This window comes from Python bivittatus, unplaced genomic scaffold (genome assembly GCF_059951505.1).
Source record: "Python bivittatus isolate LINGU-HERP-01145 unplaced genomic scaffold, Pbiv_v1 ctg000700_np1212, whole genome shotgun sequence".
Lineage (NCBI taxonomy): Eukaryota > Metazoa > Chordata > Lepidosauria > Squamata > Pythonidae > Python > Python bivittatus.
In genome coordinates, this window is record NW_028277098.1 from 58,321,280 (window position 1) to 58,339,137 (window position 17,858).

Sequence of the window (17,858 nt, forward strand, 5' to 3'; positions counted from 1 at the left end):
TAGAAAAGGGGACAGAAAGAAAATTGGACAAGCTTTTATGATTATATAGTTCAATAACAATAAACTAACATTCCTGGAATATGTGTGGGGTCCATTTTTTGATCTAGCCTATCTTGAAGGGCTGACAGTAAGATTGGATTTTATTGTAATTTTATGGGATTAGATTATTTATGAGGGAATTTGTTTGTTTGGTGTGTGTTGATATAATTGTAAATTGCCTAGAGTCTTTCAAGTGGACATTATAGAAATTATTGCATAAATAAATATAACTGGGGCAACCCATTTGATGCCAAATGACCAGGTAAATGATTTGTCCTGATTTGTGCCAAACTAAGCCAAGCATGTCGTGCTCACATGCCCAAGCTTCTTTTTCCACCATGAATAGGAAAATTGCTGGGGTGTGGATATGGTGAATGCAGGCAATTGACAGATGCAGAAGAATTTTGGAGTCTAACATTTAACAACACAGATATCAGCTCATAAAAACTGAACTTAAAAATTAATCGCTTCAACTAGAACGGAAGTGGGGTATGTAAGTGTCAGGGTCATACTGGGTATATGTGAAAGGAGTGGTCATTCTTCTAACTTATCACTTGAGACTAAGACCATAAGGATTTGAAAAAACAAATAAACAACAAGAATTACATTATAGGAAAGGACTTGACTGGGAAAGATTGAGGACATATTACATAATGGTTTTATGTTAAATGAAAGCTTTAGGAGGAATACATAAGCTATAAACGACCTCCATAGCCTCCAACAGACCTCATTTAAGATTCCTACTCTTGAGAGAAATGGCAAAGGGCTCTGAAAATGAGTCTGATTTTGTGATACTTTATTTTAATAATCCTATCCCAAAGCACTGTGATTAGATAGCCCTGGTAAAACTCAAAAAGTTCAGGCTTTGATTATGTCGTTTTCTCCCCTTTCCTTTGCAGATATTGATGAATGTGTTGATGGGACTGACAACTGCCATATTGATGCCATCTGCCAGAACACTCCGAAGTCATACAAATGCATCTGCAAATCTGGTTACACGGGGGATGGGAAGCACTGCAAAGGTAGGCAGAGCAGATGGCACATAAAAGAAAAGATGGAAGGGAAATCCAGCTATACTTACTTGCACATTTATGTTGCAAAATGGAAAAGAAACACAAATTGGGTTTTGAGGAGTTTTTATTAGCTAGGTGTTGGCTGCAGTACTGTTGGTATCTCTTACAAATGTGTAAGACATTTGGGACAATCATGGTCAGAATAAGGGCTATTCTAGATTTTTTTTAAAAAAAAGTTTATTTAAAAATATTTATTTGGTTATGTAAATGTATTATTTCCCCATTTTCTCTCTTTTCTTTGGAAAACCCATCCCTCTTTGATGGAGCACTCAGCCAGTCTCCATTTAAACACAGACTAGGCAGTACCGTGCTTGATTTTAACTAGGTATCCTGAGATAATTTTCTCTCTGTGCTCCATAGGAGTGGCTGCATTACTTAATGCAGCTGAGGGAGCAAGAGGAATGGTTTACTGGAATTAATTAATTAAATGACTTTGTAAGAACTAGTTCCAACCACTGGGTATAAGTAAGAGTTTAGGATACAATATATGGGAATATGGATCAATTTCAACAATATAAAATATTCCTTTCAGAGATTTAATTGTGAATGGTTTTGTCTTTATTGAACTGGGGTATAATTTGTTAAATAAATCATTAAAAGTATTGTTAGTGTAATATACTGGAACATTCTACCTAAGATCCTCTAATTTTAGGATAGATTTGAATGAAAGTTGAGCCCCTTTGGGTGAAAGGTGATGGGAACACCTACTATGGCTCCCCCCTATTTTCCCTTGTTGAAGCAATGGCAACTATAACCTATGTGGGACTCAAGATTTCACAGGCTTCACAATTCTGTAGAAGGTTGAAATTGTGTTCGGCTGAAGTCTGTTATCCTCTCATTACAGGTTTTCTTCACCAGTATGAGGGAAGCGGGTGCATCCCGGTTGTCCTCAATTTAGTCCTTTTATAAATACTTGATAAAAGCTTTGTGAATTGGTTCTGATGTTCTCCCAGGTCACACATTTTCTCTTTTCTTTGTCCAGATGTTGATGAATGTGAGCGTGATGACAATGCTGGCTGTGTTCATGAATGTGTCAATATTCCAGGGAATTATCGATGTACCTGCTATGATGGCTTTCATCTTGCCCATGATGGTCATAACTGTCTTGGTAAGAAATCTACATATTGCTAAAATGCTTATTTTTAAATGTTATAACTTTACGGGTTTTTTTTAAAGTCATGTTATACTTACTATATAGCTGCATATTATATCCTAATACTAAATTCTTCCAGTTAATTGGAAGCTGCCCTTTCTGATTTAGTGAATTGGGTAAAATAGAAGTACGTCCTTATGTAGTCAGTCTCACCATGATTATATAGAAAGAATCCTGTGTTGTCTAAAATAGATAATGGCAGTGGCCTCTCATATGTGGAAAATATCTACTGTAAGCACACTCTCTTAGAATCCCACATTCCTTGTTCTGTTCATATTGTTTTGTGTATCTCTAGTATAAAAAGTAGAGTAAGCCTGTACTGTGGTTTGAATGCTTTTCTGATTCTAAAGATTCTATGCCATCACATCACATGGCATTATATAAACACTCCAGCTATGAAGTTGTACTGCAGAGTTTATTGATTCTCTATCCAGAATGAAATGGAAACTGGTCTCAAGTGGTTTCTGCTGTCACTGTCAAAGATCCGTATTGTAATCTCCACCCTTTCTGAGAGTTCAGGGTTGTGACAGCTGGATTTATTTTGCAAGTATTTTATGGAGGAACCCCCCCCCCAGCTTAGTTTAAAAAAAAAAAAAAGCAACTTTTTTTGGTTGTTATTCCAATGGGGGAAAAACAAGATAAAATGGTGAGGAAAGATGGTAAATATTGATGTCTGGCAGTTATCAACTTAACTTGTTACCCCAGCTTCTTCCATTTTGTTGATAAAACATTTTACTTTTAAGGATGTAAAATGTAGTATCTATTAGATAAATAGAGCTAAGGTGCATCAGTGCAACAGATGAACCTAGCAGAGCATTTCTTAGTAGTTTCAGCCTGACTAACTGAGATAGTCTAGATGTATGTGAGTTAAATCCTTGGAACTTTAATTCACAACAGATTAAACTTTATCTCAGTGATTGATTACTATAGTGCACATCCCTACATTTTTTAATGTCAACTTTCCCTGCCTAATTCCAAGTCAGAATTGATTCTTCACATGAAATATTGTCTGCTACAATCCGCTTTATTTCTAGATAGCATACAGATGATTTCAGTTCTTTATAAATTGAAATGCAGGCTATAATATTTGAAATGAATTAATAAAGAGCTCAAAACATCTTGGATTTTGGAAAGTGGCAAGTTGGGGAAAGGAAACTAATAGTAGCTATTTTTCCTAGAAATATAAGGTATAAAGTTTATAGAAAGTAAAGCATTTGCATTGCTCCTGAGCTACGGGCCTTCTTTCCTGCTTAATAATTTGGAGCTAATTTGAGGGAAATAAAGAAAATTTGCGTTGTCTCTCCAAATTTCACATAAATAGCTTGGTTTAGTCTTTGATACTGAATTTGTCTTTCAGAATAATTAACTTTCCCAAAAAAAAGGTGCATTTTCTATGAACTAAGTAGCAAAGTAGCAGTCATCTAAAATGCATTGAATTTAGATACTGTCCAATTCTGACATTAGTGTTATTTTTCTTATAAAAAATAAAATAAAATTTATGTAGTCAGTACTCTCTAGCTGTTGTTCCTGACATTAGGCTGCATTTCATATTGTCCTGATGAAAGAAGGCAAGAGTATTAAGCCATTCCAAGTAAGGGTAATCAGTGACTCCACTGGCCCATGTGACTCCCATGTGACTCATACCAGATTCATTATTTCCATTCTCAGTGAGCTTTGTTTAACTTCAATAATGTCATGAAGCCAAACCTGATTTAATGGATCTTCCAAGGAGTGGGAGGAAGAGAGACTGCTTTTTCCCCAAACTTTGGAAACAGCAAATGGCAATAAACTCAGTTGTCGTTTTTAAGAATACCATGCAAAGTTTGTGTTAACACTTCTGTCTGGGTATTGTAGTTCAAGATAGCATCTACCTGGGAAATCTGCTCTACTGACTTGTTTGGTTTTCATTCAGAGGAAGTCATGAACATTCAAGCTGCATCATGAGCACAGCCTTGATTGTAAGACTTAGCTTGGCCTGAATGTGTATGCAGCTGTCTTAACCTTTTTTATTATACAACCAGGAAACTTCTGGAGAGCTTTGTCCTCTAGAAATATGGCATCAATTGTTTTGATTTGCTTCTGGGGATTATGGGATAATAGTCCAACTTCTTATTAGAATAGCAAAGCAAGTCCTTGGTAAGTGCCCCATATCATTTGCAAGTATTAGAACGGAATGTTTTGCAGAGATTTTACTTATATGGACATTCACCTACTGTCATCCTTTTGAGGCATATCATCGGAGCTCATGTGTCCCTGAGTTGCACGTTCCTTATCTAGCTCTTGTTCCAGCAAAACAACAGTGCAAAGTTGTTACTGCTTTTCCTGGATGTGTTCAGAGACAACATTCCTAGAACCTCTGCTTGTCAGGAGCAAGTCCTGGCAAGCCCTGGATACAGGTAGCTAACAAATGAATTGGCTGCCTCTGTGCTTGCTTGCCTGCCAAAGCTACTGTCTCAGCTGTTTGCTTAAGGATGAACAAAATCATTGAACTTGTAGTCACAAAAGACTACAAAGAGCTTAATTATAGACTATGAAGAATGTTTTTCTTCTCCCACCCTTTTTTATTTCTGAACTTGTAAGGATTAAGTACTGCTTATGTTTTTCTTTTGAAATTGGAAATTTATGGGCCATGTATATGAAGTTGCCCTCATACTGAGTCAATGATAGGTTTGCTTTTTTATTTGTAATGTCCCTTCATCTCCATAACTGAACCAAGAACTTTCTTTAGCCCTCCTTATACCTGAAATCATTCATTTAGGAAGCTCATGTTTGAACCCAGGGCCCCCTTCATGCAAAGCATATGCAGGAACTAGGTGGATGAGTTACTAAACTGATATTTTCCAGTTTATAATAGTCAAACATTTCTCCATTAGTGTGATGAAACAAACCGTAAAAGTAAGGTTTAGGTAACAATATTCTCAAGTAGAAGGTGCAATCATATGCAGCGATGCGAGAATCAAATATGCAGTTTTAAAATAGCTGAATTTTTTAAAGTTTGCCAACTCTTGTGATATTTAGCTGTCTCCTGAGTTGTCACCCAGTTCCATGTGAGAATGCTGTAACTGCCAAGATTTGGTGAATTTCTATCATTTTGGCTATTTTATTTTTTACAAAAATATAATTTGGGGGTCTGAAGAAATCATCATGGATGTGCCACATTGCTGATCCCTTCTTTACAGTCACATTATTGAAATGGTAGCAGTGGTGAAGTTAAAAGGGAAATGAATTAATTAGAGAAAAAGCAAAATCCTTCATATATGATCCTCAATTTCTTAGAGAAAGGGTGAGATCTGAATGATTTAAGTTTTCCCTGAGTTGAGCTTAAATTCTGGTGACTTCACAGACACAGTCTTGTATCTTGCCTAGCAACCTTATGGAAATAGTTTTCCATTGTCTTTTTCAGGGATGCTTTTCAACTTGCTAGTCTTGCCTATAGCCCTGAGATTTCCCAGTGGTCTCCCCACCAAATACTAACTAGATCTGACCTTGCTTAGCTTTTCAAGATCAAATGAGATAGAATGACACAAAAATATACTAGGTTTCTAGACCTTCAGATAATGTGGGAATTGGAAGGGAATGTTGAGTGATGTACCGTAGAGCTCCTTCTAGGCTCTATACTGTTCAATATATTTAAAAATAACTTGAATGAGGTTTTTAAAAGGTTATCAGATTTGCAGACAACCCCAAAATGGGAAGGATAACAAGCATCTAAGAGGACAGTTCTAAGATTTTCAGAAGGTTCTTAACTGTTTGGAAAATAGGCAGAAACCAGGATTATGAATTTCAACAGGGACAAATGTAAAATTCTACATTTGGATAAAAAAAAAACAAAGGTATGAGCTGGGGTGTACCGTACTGGGCAGCAATACATGCAAAAAGGATCTAGGTGTTTTGGTGGATTGCAAGCTGGATATGAACCAACACTATGATGGGAGGGAGGGAGGGAGGGAGGGAGGGAGGATATTATAAGATCAAGAGAAATAATCATTTCTTCCTGTTATGTGTTGGTCAGACTGCACCTAGAATATTGCATCCAGTTTGGATAGAGGGAGGATGTTAACAAACTACAACATATCCAGAGGAAGGTACTTAAGTGATAAGGGGCTTGGAATGAAAAATTTAACGGTTGGTTGAAAGAATAATTGGAACGACTGGATATGTTTAGCCTGGAGAAGAGAAGACTGTGGGACACATGATCACTGCCTTCAAGAATTTGAACGGTTACCATATAAAAGATGGGAACAGAGTTGTTCCCCCAAAAAGGACAAGAAAAGATGCGTATAAATTACATTGAATAAGATTTTGGTTGTACATCAAGAAAAACTTTCTAACAGTAAAAGCTGTTGAATAGACTGTACTGGACTCTCCTTTGCTGGAGGTGTGTATATAGAAGCTGGAAGGTCATCTGCCAGGGATACTATAGTGGATTTCCCCCAGTGCCATCTCACTAGTGGGAGTGATAGGCTTCAAGGGAAGCTGCATATTGACCCCTCTTATATTTGACTTCTATATTAACTCCATGGAGGGCCACCTCCATAACATGAACTTTTACTTCCCAAAACATGATAGAAGTCACATTTCTGTTTTACTCTATGTAGATGATGAAGCGATACTTTGAAGAATGCCTGTTGGCATTAAAAAAGCACGGAGGGTGCTGGTACAGTAATGCAAGGAAGATCAGCTAGAAAGTCATGGCATTTGCCAAAAGACCCAAGAATCATTTCTATAGTATAGATGGGCACAAGACTGAGCAGATTTCCTGTTTCAAATAACTGGGGTGGTCCTTAATTCTGCTGGAAATAGGATACAGGAAAGCTCATAGGGATCACCTTGCTGAAAATGCACAGAGGAGTTCATCTGCCATCTTTAAACACCTTAAGGAAAGAGGCAGCCATTATATATCCACAACACCAGGCCATTAGCACAGCTTCCCTATTGTGCCCAGTTGAGTCCATTCTCCAATTTAGCATCACTAGAGCTTATACAATCCAAAATTCTAAGAACTTCAAGTTCCTATCTGTGTATCTAATGTCACCTTGCAACTAGAGACAGGCTTCATGAAAGTGGAGGCTAGAGTGTGGTTGGTCATGTTCAGCTTTTGGTTCAGACTATCTTTTCCCTTGATCTTGCCCTACTAACTATGAGCAATGACTTCTATTATGTGTGGAAACAGGCAGTGGTGGCAACTAAAATCTCATTCTTGGGCTTCTCCCCAAATCTTTTACTCAGTGTGGGTTACGATCAAGCCAAAGTACTAATCAAACAGGGTGTAACAGATATTGAGTGCCAGTTGGTCCAATCCCCAAAATTTCTTCCCAGTGAATCCATCAGGTGCTTTGCCTCCCCCATGGCATACCTGACTAAATTGGAAGTTTCTAAGCACAAAAGGGCCTTCCCAGGGTCAATACAAAAAGACTCCTTACTTGGAGTGGCAGTGCCCTTGCAACTCTGGTCAGAGCATGTGCTTCTCCAAAATGCTTGTACTTCAGAGACATTCACACTGATATTATCCTACCATTATTACATAAATATCCAGGGTACATCTCACTGTTGCTTTCACATTTTACTTTGCACAATATGCAGCATTGTCAGGTATTGTGCAGCAGTGCTCAAAATTTGCCAGATGATCCATTATACTTTGGCCTGATCATACTACAACACTATAAACTAGACTCAATGTGCACCTAGTTTTCTTTATTACATACATACATGCATGCATACATACATACATACATACATATCTCTCACTTCCCATCCATCCTGATTAGATTCTCACTTTTTATATCTTTTATAACTTCTATCTCATATGTGTGTATGTGCGCACATGCGTGTGTGTGTGATTTTTTTTGTTTATACATTTTATATGACTCTTAGATACAATTCCTTTTAGATTCTCACTTTCCCCCCCTTTTTTGCCCTTTATATCTTCCATGTCTCTCTCTCTCCCTCTCAGATGTGGGCGTGTGTCTGTATGTGTGTGTATATTGGTTTGAACCTGTTGGGCCTGAGGAAGTAGAACAGGTTATTAGGACCGTGAGCTCGGCCACCTGTTCTTTAGATGCATGCCCCTCCTGGCTAGTTAAAGCTGCCTGGGGGGTGTCATGTGGGTGGGTTCTAGTGGTGAATTCTTCCTTGAGTGAGGGGGTTGTTCCTCAGCTTCTTAAGGAGGCATTGGTTCCTTCCTCAAGAAACCTTTGCTGGATCCCACCATACTGGACAATTTTCACCCAGCATTTAACCTCCCCTTTTTCAGGAAGGTTACTGAGAAGGTGGTCTGGATGAGCTCTGGATGAAGCAGATTATCTGGACCCCTTTCAGTCAGGATTCAGGCCTGGGTATGGGATGGAAACAGCATTGGTCGCATTTCTAGATGATCTCTGGTGGGAGCGGAATGGAGGTTGTACATCCATCCTTGCTCTTCTTGACCTCTCAGCAGCCTTCAATACCATCAACATGGTATCCTTACCGGCTGTGTGGATTAGGGATGGGTGGCACTGTACTGTGGTGCTTCTCCTCCTTTCTCTGGGATCAGTTCCAGTCAGTAGTGATTGGAGAGGAGAGCTCCTGCCCTCAGCCCCTACTTTGTGTGGTTCTGCAGGGGTCAGGGATCTCACCTCTCCTTTTCAACGTCTACATGAAGCAACTGGGTAAGGTCATCCTTCGCCTTGGGTTGCAGTATTATCAGTATGCTGATGATACCCAGTTATATCTTTCTGCCCCTGGCGAATTAAGCAGTGCTGTTGATGCTCTGTCCCGCTGCTCTGAGGCTGTAAGGACCTGGAAGAGGAGCAGTAGGCCTCAACTGAATCCTGGCCAGACTGAGTGGCTTTGGATTTTGGGGCCCTCTAGTTCAGGGACTATGCTATTTTGGGTACTGGATGGGGTTGCACTGCCCCAAACAGACCCAGTAAATAATCGGGGGGTCCTCCTAGACTGGTGACTCCTGCTCAAAGAACAGGTGGCAGTCATGGGTAGGTGAGCCTTTACACAGCTTTATGTCATGCACCAGTTGCGTCTATTCATGGACTGGGAGGCTTTGCTCACAGTCACTCATGCCCTGAACATCTCCCGGATAGACTATTCACTCTACATGGGTACATACTCTTGAAGAGTATTCAGAAGCTTCAGCTGATACAAAATGTGGCAGTGTGGGCAGTTATGTGTGCCCCTAAAATGACACATGTGACACCTCTGCTCCACAAGCTGCATTGGTTACCAGTTTGCTTTTCGGGTGCAATTCAAGGTGCTGGTTTTGACCTTTAAAGCCCTTCAAGGCACGGGATCAGGTTATTTGAGGGACTGCCTCCACCCGATTACATCTGCCTGTCCCATTAGGTTCAACAGAAGAGGTATGCTGCGGGTCTTGTCCACTAAGGAGTTTCATGTGATGGGACCCAGGAGACAGGCCTTTTGTGCCGTGGCACCTGCCCTGTGGAACATCATCCCCCCTGAGGTGAGACTGGCCCCATCCTGTTATCCTTCAGGAAGTCCCTTAAAACATGGTTGTACCAACAGGCTTGGAGGTCTCAAGGCAGTGGTGAATTAGTAAGATGGCTTTATTGCTCATAACAATAACTCTGCTACTCGTTATTAGTAACCTTGATTGTGTTTTAACTGTTGAATGTTTAATTATTAGTTTTTATGATTGCCTTTTTTACTGTATGCCGCCCAGGGTCACAAATCTGTGAGATGGACAGCTATATAAATTGTGTGTCTCTGTGTGTGTCTGTGTGTGTATGTCTGTGTCTGTGTTACTTTATACATTTTATATGGTTTTTATATACATCTTTTTACCTATTATATTTTTTCTGTTTCTTCTAATGACTGTACCCTATCCCCTTATGCTGATCTGTGACCATAATGAAGATTGATGTGATCTGATATACATAGTGGATTCTTGCAATGTGCAGGGGGTTGCCTAGCTGATCTCCAATTTCTCTTCCAATCATTACATTAGTTCCCTATCCATTCACGAACAATTGGATTCTCTCTCCTTAAATGTCCATTTGAAACAATTGGAAAAAGGAATCACTAGAAAACATCTGGATGAAAATTGAGCTGAACTTCTAAGTGAAAGGGCCCTTAAAGACTTACTGCCTTTTCTTCCAAAATATAATGGTCACAGTCGATTTTCAGCACTTACAACAAAAAGACTAAACTAAGCTAAATATTACACCAAATCTCACTCTAGACATTGATGAAATACACCATCATATGTAGGCTCATACATATCCCATTAAAGTTATAATCACTGTACTGAAAGTAAGGGAAAATAAAAAGTATTATTAAAATGTGTTACTTCAATATCCCTTTTAGTGAAGAGTCCTAGAAGTTTCTCATTTTTTAAATGGTGTGCTGCCTTGAAAAGTTTAAAAAACTCTGTGTTAGAATGTCGGTTATAGTAAATTGCTTTTGCTGTTGGGCTTATTCCTGGCCTCCAATGCTACTACAGCACTCTCTTTACTAATACTTTGCTTCCTTCTTCCCGACAAGGTCTAATCTTCAACAGTGTCTCCCTCCCCATTCTGGAGCTGCCTGCTTTTTGTAGCTATGTTGAAATATGTTCTCTGCAACATCCTTCCATTTTCTACAGCTCAATTCAAAGTTGCTTTGTAAAACTTTGATGCTTTAGCACCCATGTCCAACTGCATATGGTCCAACTGCAATAGGAAAATATTGTTGTAGAACTATCTTTTGTTGTGTCTGGATACACAAGTGTAAGTAAAAACAGGAGCAACAGCTGGGATTCTTCAGAGTTATTTAAACACTGACATCTTACCAGTGAAATGCTGCCCCTCCCACTCTCACTGCCCCAGGGTCTCATGTTGAAAGATTGTGATCTCCAAGTTCTATATTTCAAACACATTTTAAGGAAAAATTGCTGGTAGGGGAAGCAGCTGGCTTTGGAATCTTGCTCTTATATAGTAGATCTGTAATTGGAGCATGATAGGATGATAGTAGGACACAGACTATCATCCAGCAAAAAAGTGGGAAAAGCCTTCCATACCTTGGCAATTTTAGGGATTTAGACAGTATAGAAGCGTACTCCATACATGCCTGTATTTCTAGAATGTAATATGAGGAGTATCCTTTTTCTCAAATATTATTTTCCTTCTTGGTTAGACCACATGTTTATCCTAAAACATAGGTGCACAGCTTGCATTATGGGATCCATGTGTAGCTCATGCAGTATAGTCTTTATATATGTCCATATTTTGCTACTGACTTATAGCAGTACCAGCTCACTCTGTACCACCACTTCCCATCTTTCTGAGGTCTGCCTCCCCTCCTTCCCATTTGCCAGTCATTTGTAATACCATTTAAAATCATGCCACTATTTCTTCATGTTGTCCTCCCATATGCCAATCTTAAATGTTTTCTGTATTTAGTATTCAGTGGTCTATAAGTTTGCGAGTCTGACACTCACAGAGACCACCTTCAACCAATCACTGTTCAGTTTAAACTAATCAGTAGCTGAGTTTAAGAAGGCAGCTAATTAGTGCTCTCTTTCTTTTTCAAACTAGCCAGTCACTTAAGTGTATTATCCCCAGAACTTCCAGTGGTCAGTGAAATAACAAACAGCCCTTCATCCTTACTTCACAAAAGAGAAGCAAATTTCTAGCATTTAATCCGCCCGCCCCCCCCCATGCATAATGTTCATGTGCAACATTTAAGATTGGCATAAGGGAAGACAACATGAAGAAATAGTGGCATGATTTTAAATGATATTACAAATGACTGGCAAATGGGAAGGAGGGGAGGCATGCATAATGTTCATGCATTTTCTCACATGTATTTCAGTCCATTTATCTGGTAGTTTGCAAAACATTCCTCCTGTTACATTGCTGTAGAGGAAGATTGAAAAAAAATCTACTAAAAAATGCACTAAGAAGCCTCAAAAGCCTTCTGCTCGCTATGCTAGATCAACATTGTAGAGCAATCCTATGAAAGAGACATTCTAGTAAATCCTATTGTCTTTTCCAGCAAACCTGAAGACTGTTGCATGGTAAGAAACCATTTGAGAGCAACTTGTTAGGAAAATTGCATTTAATGGTTTATCCTGTAGCTTGGGATGAGCAAGATGCTAGCTAACTGTCAAGAAGTAAAGGAAATGGAGATGAAATGGAAACAGGTTTCTTGAGGGTGGCAATTTTGAAATTTGCATTTTATTAGAAATGTTTTGTAGGTAAATGCACAGTCAATGGGATATATACAGCACAAGTCAAGCGAAGTCTCCCTTGAGTAGACTCTTACTGATTACATGGACATATCTGTCTAGAAGTGTTCTCCATCTACATCTGCCAGTATATCCAGAGAGCCCTGTTATATCCTCTTATCTTCTTTCTCACCCAGACAACAAGGTCCAACTTTTCTGTCTTTCTCTCCTTTGCCTTTTCTATGTTGTCTCAGCTTGCCTCTTTCACGTTTTATGCTTTTCAGGCCTTCTCCCTTTCACAATTTCTGCTTGCTCTAAAGAGGTTGGGTGCTGCCTTTTGCCCTTTGCTTTCCCCCTTCAGTTTGGCTAACTTTAGATTCCTAACCTCTGAAACTGAGAACCAGATTATCCTTTACCATTTACTATGTATGAGATTCTGAGTGGGCATAAAAGAGTTTTTGTTTTGTTTGCTTGTATGCTTCCCAAATTAATCCTGAAAGTCAACTGCAACATGAGACTATGTAAATTACTATAACTGTGTGTGTGTTAAAATTTAGTCCTTAATTTAAATTATTTTTTCCACTTTTTATCTGCCCCCTTTTCAGCGTGGTCTCAACTTGCTGTTGAAAGGCATATTTAGTTTTGGTCTAACACAATTTCTGAACTGTTACATTAAAGGATGTCCTTTAATGGTTAAATGGATTGGTGACCTCCTACTGTACTGGCAGAATATAGTTTACTTAACTTTTTGAGTCATTGGGGCAGATGTTACTGAATTAAACATTTTACCTGAGCATACATCAATCCTTTTAATTTTCTACTTATCATGGGACTGCAGTCTGTTTGACTTAAGTGCTACGTTTTCTTTGTATTGTCCTTTAAACCCTGGTATAATGAATGATATGAGATGTCAACCTTTGGTACAAAAGCACATAAGAACAACTGACTGTCTTGAGGCTGGCTATGGAAACTCTTCCTCTTTCTTGATACCCACAATTTCCTTGAGCATTTGGAAGAATTTGGGAAAGCAAGCATTCTCCTGATTATCATCTTGTTTATGGTTCAGTTCTTTGAAGTAAATCCCATTTACTCCATGCTTACCTCTTATTTACAGGTAAGTATGCAAATGATACATTCCCCAACCTTAGGGGAATGCTAGACCCAAAAAAAGTGTACACCCTTGTCCTGGCACCCCAGTTTGGACATAGATTTGAATCCTAAGATGAATGAATAGAAGGACATTCATAGAATAAAAGTTTCATCTCTCCTCATTCTCTCGCTGTCTCTGTGTCTGTCTGTCTGTCTGTCTCTCTCTCTGTCTCTCTCACACACACACAGAGTTATCTGTACCTCTATGAAAAACCTCTTTACATAGTCATGATTCCTTTATAGACAATGTTCAATGTGATTGTCCACATGGCCAGTGTGATTTTTTTATGGACAATGTTCAGAGGAGAATGGGGTAGCAGAGGTAATGACAGTTGGGAGAAGAGGACAGAAAACTTTCTGTCCATGAACTTTCTACCATTCACTAATTTCAAGAGCCAGGCTGAGTCATCTTTTGCGTTTATCTTTGTATTATAGTTCAGTCTTTGCATCAGAGAATATTTTGTCTTTCTTTTCAGCTAGGTTTCCAGTTCTTTATGATTTTTAATAAGTGTGAGCACTTTATCTTATGATAAGGGAGTAAATGGTGTTCCCAGTAGTGCAGAAAATGTCAGAACAGATGCTGATTAAAAGGGCACAGCTTTTATATTTCTCACTTTCCATCTTTTCTTACTGACCTTGAAGTGGAGAACCATGAAGTATAATTGGAGCTGGCCAGAACTGTTCTTACCAAAGACTAGCATAGAATATGTAACTTACATGGGTAATAAACTGTGACAAAGGAGGGTATCAGCTGTTGGTTAAAATGGAAGAGTCCATAAGAGAGTCAAGTACAGAGATGACCAGAATTTTAAAGGCACAGTTATAGTCTGTACTAAAATGAACTTCCTACATTTTTAACATAAATTTCTACCCTAACACTGCTTGCCAGACTGGCTTTCCAAATGTGACATCTCTGCTCTTTTTTAACACTGGTCTTATTTTTTAAAAAAGAGGAAAGTAAGACTCCCAGTAGCCAAAGTAAACTTTCAGACACCCTTTGGAAAGCCTGCTAGTTCCTTCTTAGTTAGTATAGGACAGTGTTGTCCAAAGTTGGCCACTTTAAGATGAGTGGACTTCAACTCCCAGAATTCCCCAGCCAGCATGGCTGACTGGGGAATTCTGGGAGTTGAAGTCCACTCATCTTAAAGTGGCCAACTTTGGACAACACTGGTATAGGAGCCACCTTTTGCTCATTAATTTATGAAAACAGAGGTGCCAGTTCTTGAACATGCTTGGAAATCATCCATTCTCTGTCATATTCGCTTTCTTTCCTCCTGCTTAATCCAGCTGCATGGTTTTGAGACTGCGTGATGAAGAAATGTACTGCATATGTTCAGAGGCATTATACTCTCCAGAGAAATGATATTCAGAACAATAAATAAATAACACTAAATTGATGATACAAGAGACTGATATTTGATATCATTCTTTAAATTAGCAATGAAAGCAGTTATCACATTAATGAAGCCGGCATGTATACTTTCTCTCTTGACATTTGGATAGGTTAATTTGTATAGCTTATCACAGGCTGCAAAAGTTGAAATAGTTGAATGTGAACAAGGTTCTAGAGTGAATAGTGTTGAATTTAAGTGATTTTAGAGTTTGAACTTAATTGTCTTTATGTGAACCTCTCTCTTTAGACCATCATTATTTCAAAATGTGATATCCCTAGCTTGCTGATTTTGAGAGGCCTATCTACTGCTTCTGAATGGGATGTGGACTTCTTCCTCAAAGTATTACAGTATTTTTTGTACCCTGGATATCAACTTGCATATCAACTTGGATATCAAGCCAGTTTGGTCTAGGGGTTAAGGCCACAAGGCTAGAAACCAGGAGACTGTAAGTTCTAGTCCCACCTTAGGCATGAAAGCCAGCTGGGTGACTTTGGGCCAGTCACTCTCTCTCAGCCCAACTCACCTCACAAGGTGGTTGTTGTGGGGGAAATGGGAGGAGGAATGAGTATTAGGTGTGTTCGCTGCCTTGAGTTATTTAAAAAAATAACAAAGGCAGGATAAAAAATCTAAAAAAAATCTTTTATTGCTGCTTTCTTTCACTGAAAACAGCTAACATATTTCTCAGCTAAGTCTCACTTAAACAGCAACTGTTTCTCAGCACGCAGCTGCCTGTCCCCTTCCTTCCTTTGCTGTCTTTAGAGTTACTTATGTGTTGGATATCACTTTGAACATAGAATTGGTACCTAATCAGTTTGGAGGAACAACAAAGAAAAAAACATGGGAACAACTTTGGGAGAACAGTCATTCCAATTAGTGATTTTATTATGAGTAGATTTCCATTAACATAAGCTTTCCATTAAACACAACCTCTTGGATGTGTAACTCATCCCTAAACTTTCCAGTTTATGCAGCTGGAAGTAGCCAGTGGGGCTCTTCTGCATTTTTTTCCCATGGTATGATGGATCCCAAGGAGAATGAGGGAAGAATGAAATGAAGTTGATTTCAGGAATATTAGGTAATATGGAGTTAGATCCACACTGAAGGTAGTTGTACAGAAATGGCAATGGGCACAATAATTCTGAGAATCAGCTGGATATTTTACACACACACGTACATACATACACATGCACACACACATGCGCACACACACATGCCTTCTTGTCAACATTGACTCCTGGTGACTGCCTGGACAAGTCCCTGAAGTTTCCTTGACAAGATTTTCAGAAGCGGTTTGCCAATGCCTCCTTCCTAGGGTTGAGAGAGAATAACTGGCCTGAGGTCACCCAGCTGGCTTTGTGCCTAAGGCAGGGCTAGAACTCACGGTCTTTTGGTTGCTAGCCTGATGCCTTAACCACTACACCTAACTGGCTCTCAAAAAAATTTAATACCTGATACCTTTCTCACTTTTGGCTCCATGACACAAGCTGCACAGCTGAATATCAGAAGGATGAAGCATGGAATATTTAGACGAATTCATTCTTGAAAGCAACATAAGACATCATGAATAAAGAACTGAAGGAAGAAAGAGATTCACCTTCCTTTTTTTTTTTTTTTGCATGTATTGTATAATTTGAAAAGTGAAAATATGTATATTTCCCTCTGTTACAGCAATGTGTCACTGTTTCATGTGTCTGGAACTTTCACATCTTATGTACAGACTACTTGTGTATCCCTACTCATCTTATCTACAAAGCTGCTCTGAGAATACTTAGGCCTAATTTACATGTTATCTTGATAGGGTGAATTGAACCTAGTGGAATCCTGTATAACTTTGTCCCATATGCTGGTGGTTATCTGGGAAGAGAGGGTCCATATTTAACCTGGGGCTTCGTTTTTTCTTCTGCTTGAAATAATAATTGATGAAGTTTCCTATGCTTCTAACACATGTGTCAAAAAATAGGGTTTCCCTCAAATATGTCATATTATTCTACAGACTATTTTCCTTGTTCTCAGAAGACACATTCCTTTACATCCTTATGTTTCACACTGCTACTTTAGAGGCCCCCTTGCCTGTCTTGTCTTGTCTCTTTGACTTTGAGTTCTTTCCCAGAGTGAGTGCATTTCACTTTTTAAATAGACCACAGAGACTTTTAGTGCAGTCTTTAGCAAACTGGTAGCTGTGAACTATGCAACTTTTGGTAAGGTGGGAATGGGGGTGAAAACATTACTTTCTGATGATGAACATGCTCCTTTTTTTTCTTACCCAGTACTTACTTCTGATAGAGTTGCTTTAATAATAATTGATACTAGAGGATGCTGACTAAGAATGTTGACATTTTAAAAATCAAGGTCTTCTCTCCAGAAGACTTTAACAATGCAAATCAACAGTTTAAATTGTGTCTAGAAAAGAAATGTATTTGGCAATCAGTACAAGTCTTTCATCATGGGTCTGATGAGATCCTGTGATCCTGCCTCATTATGTCTTTTCCCACCAGCCATTTCCCCAAGAATTGGGAAAGAATTGCAGATAACATTGAATTTTGCCCCTCCACAGTGACCAGTATCAATTCTGCAAAATTATTGTAGAGACTACATGTAGTGGGTTATTTATCAGAAGTAGAGCAACATAAAACGTTAGAGCAATAATGCAACACGAAAGCGAGCTACAGCTGGACATAGCAATAGTGTGGAATGGCAGCCTTAATATTCCTGTTTCCTGACTCAGATGTGGGAAGGAGAACATGTGGGTTTGATAGCAGAACAAGGCTCGATTTTTCTGGAGCTTATAAAGAAGTCTAAAATTTGGCTATTGGTAGAATAAATTCCTGTATCTTACTTTGCTTTATCTCTAATAAGTTTCTAAGTGACCTCTTAATTTTATCCCTTCCTGTTTT

General features: G+C 38.8%; 1 protein-coding gene across 2 annotated transcripts in view; it reads left to right on the forward strand.

The window, feature by feature from the left end:
* The window catches only part of SCUBE3 (signal peptide, CUB domain and EGF like domain containing 3), a 139,220-nt gene that overhangs the window by 30,393 nt on the left and 90,969 nt on the right, over nucleotides 1-17,858 (forward strand). For both annotated transcript variants that reach the window (XM_088153830.1, XM_088153828.1), the window contains exons 2-3: nucleotides 939-1,061; nucleotides 2,095-2,220. In XM_088153830.1, coding sequence (XP_088009956.1) covers nucleotides 939-1,061; nucleotides 2,095-2,220 — 249 coding nt within the window. The remainder of the gene's footprint in view (nucleotides 1-938; nucleotides 1,062-2,094; nucleotides 2,221-17,858) is intronic.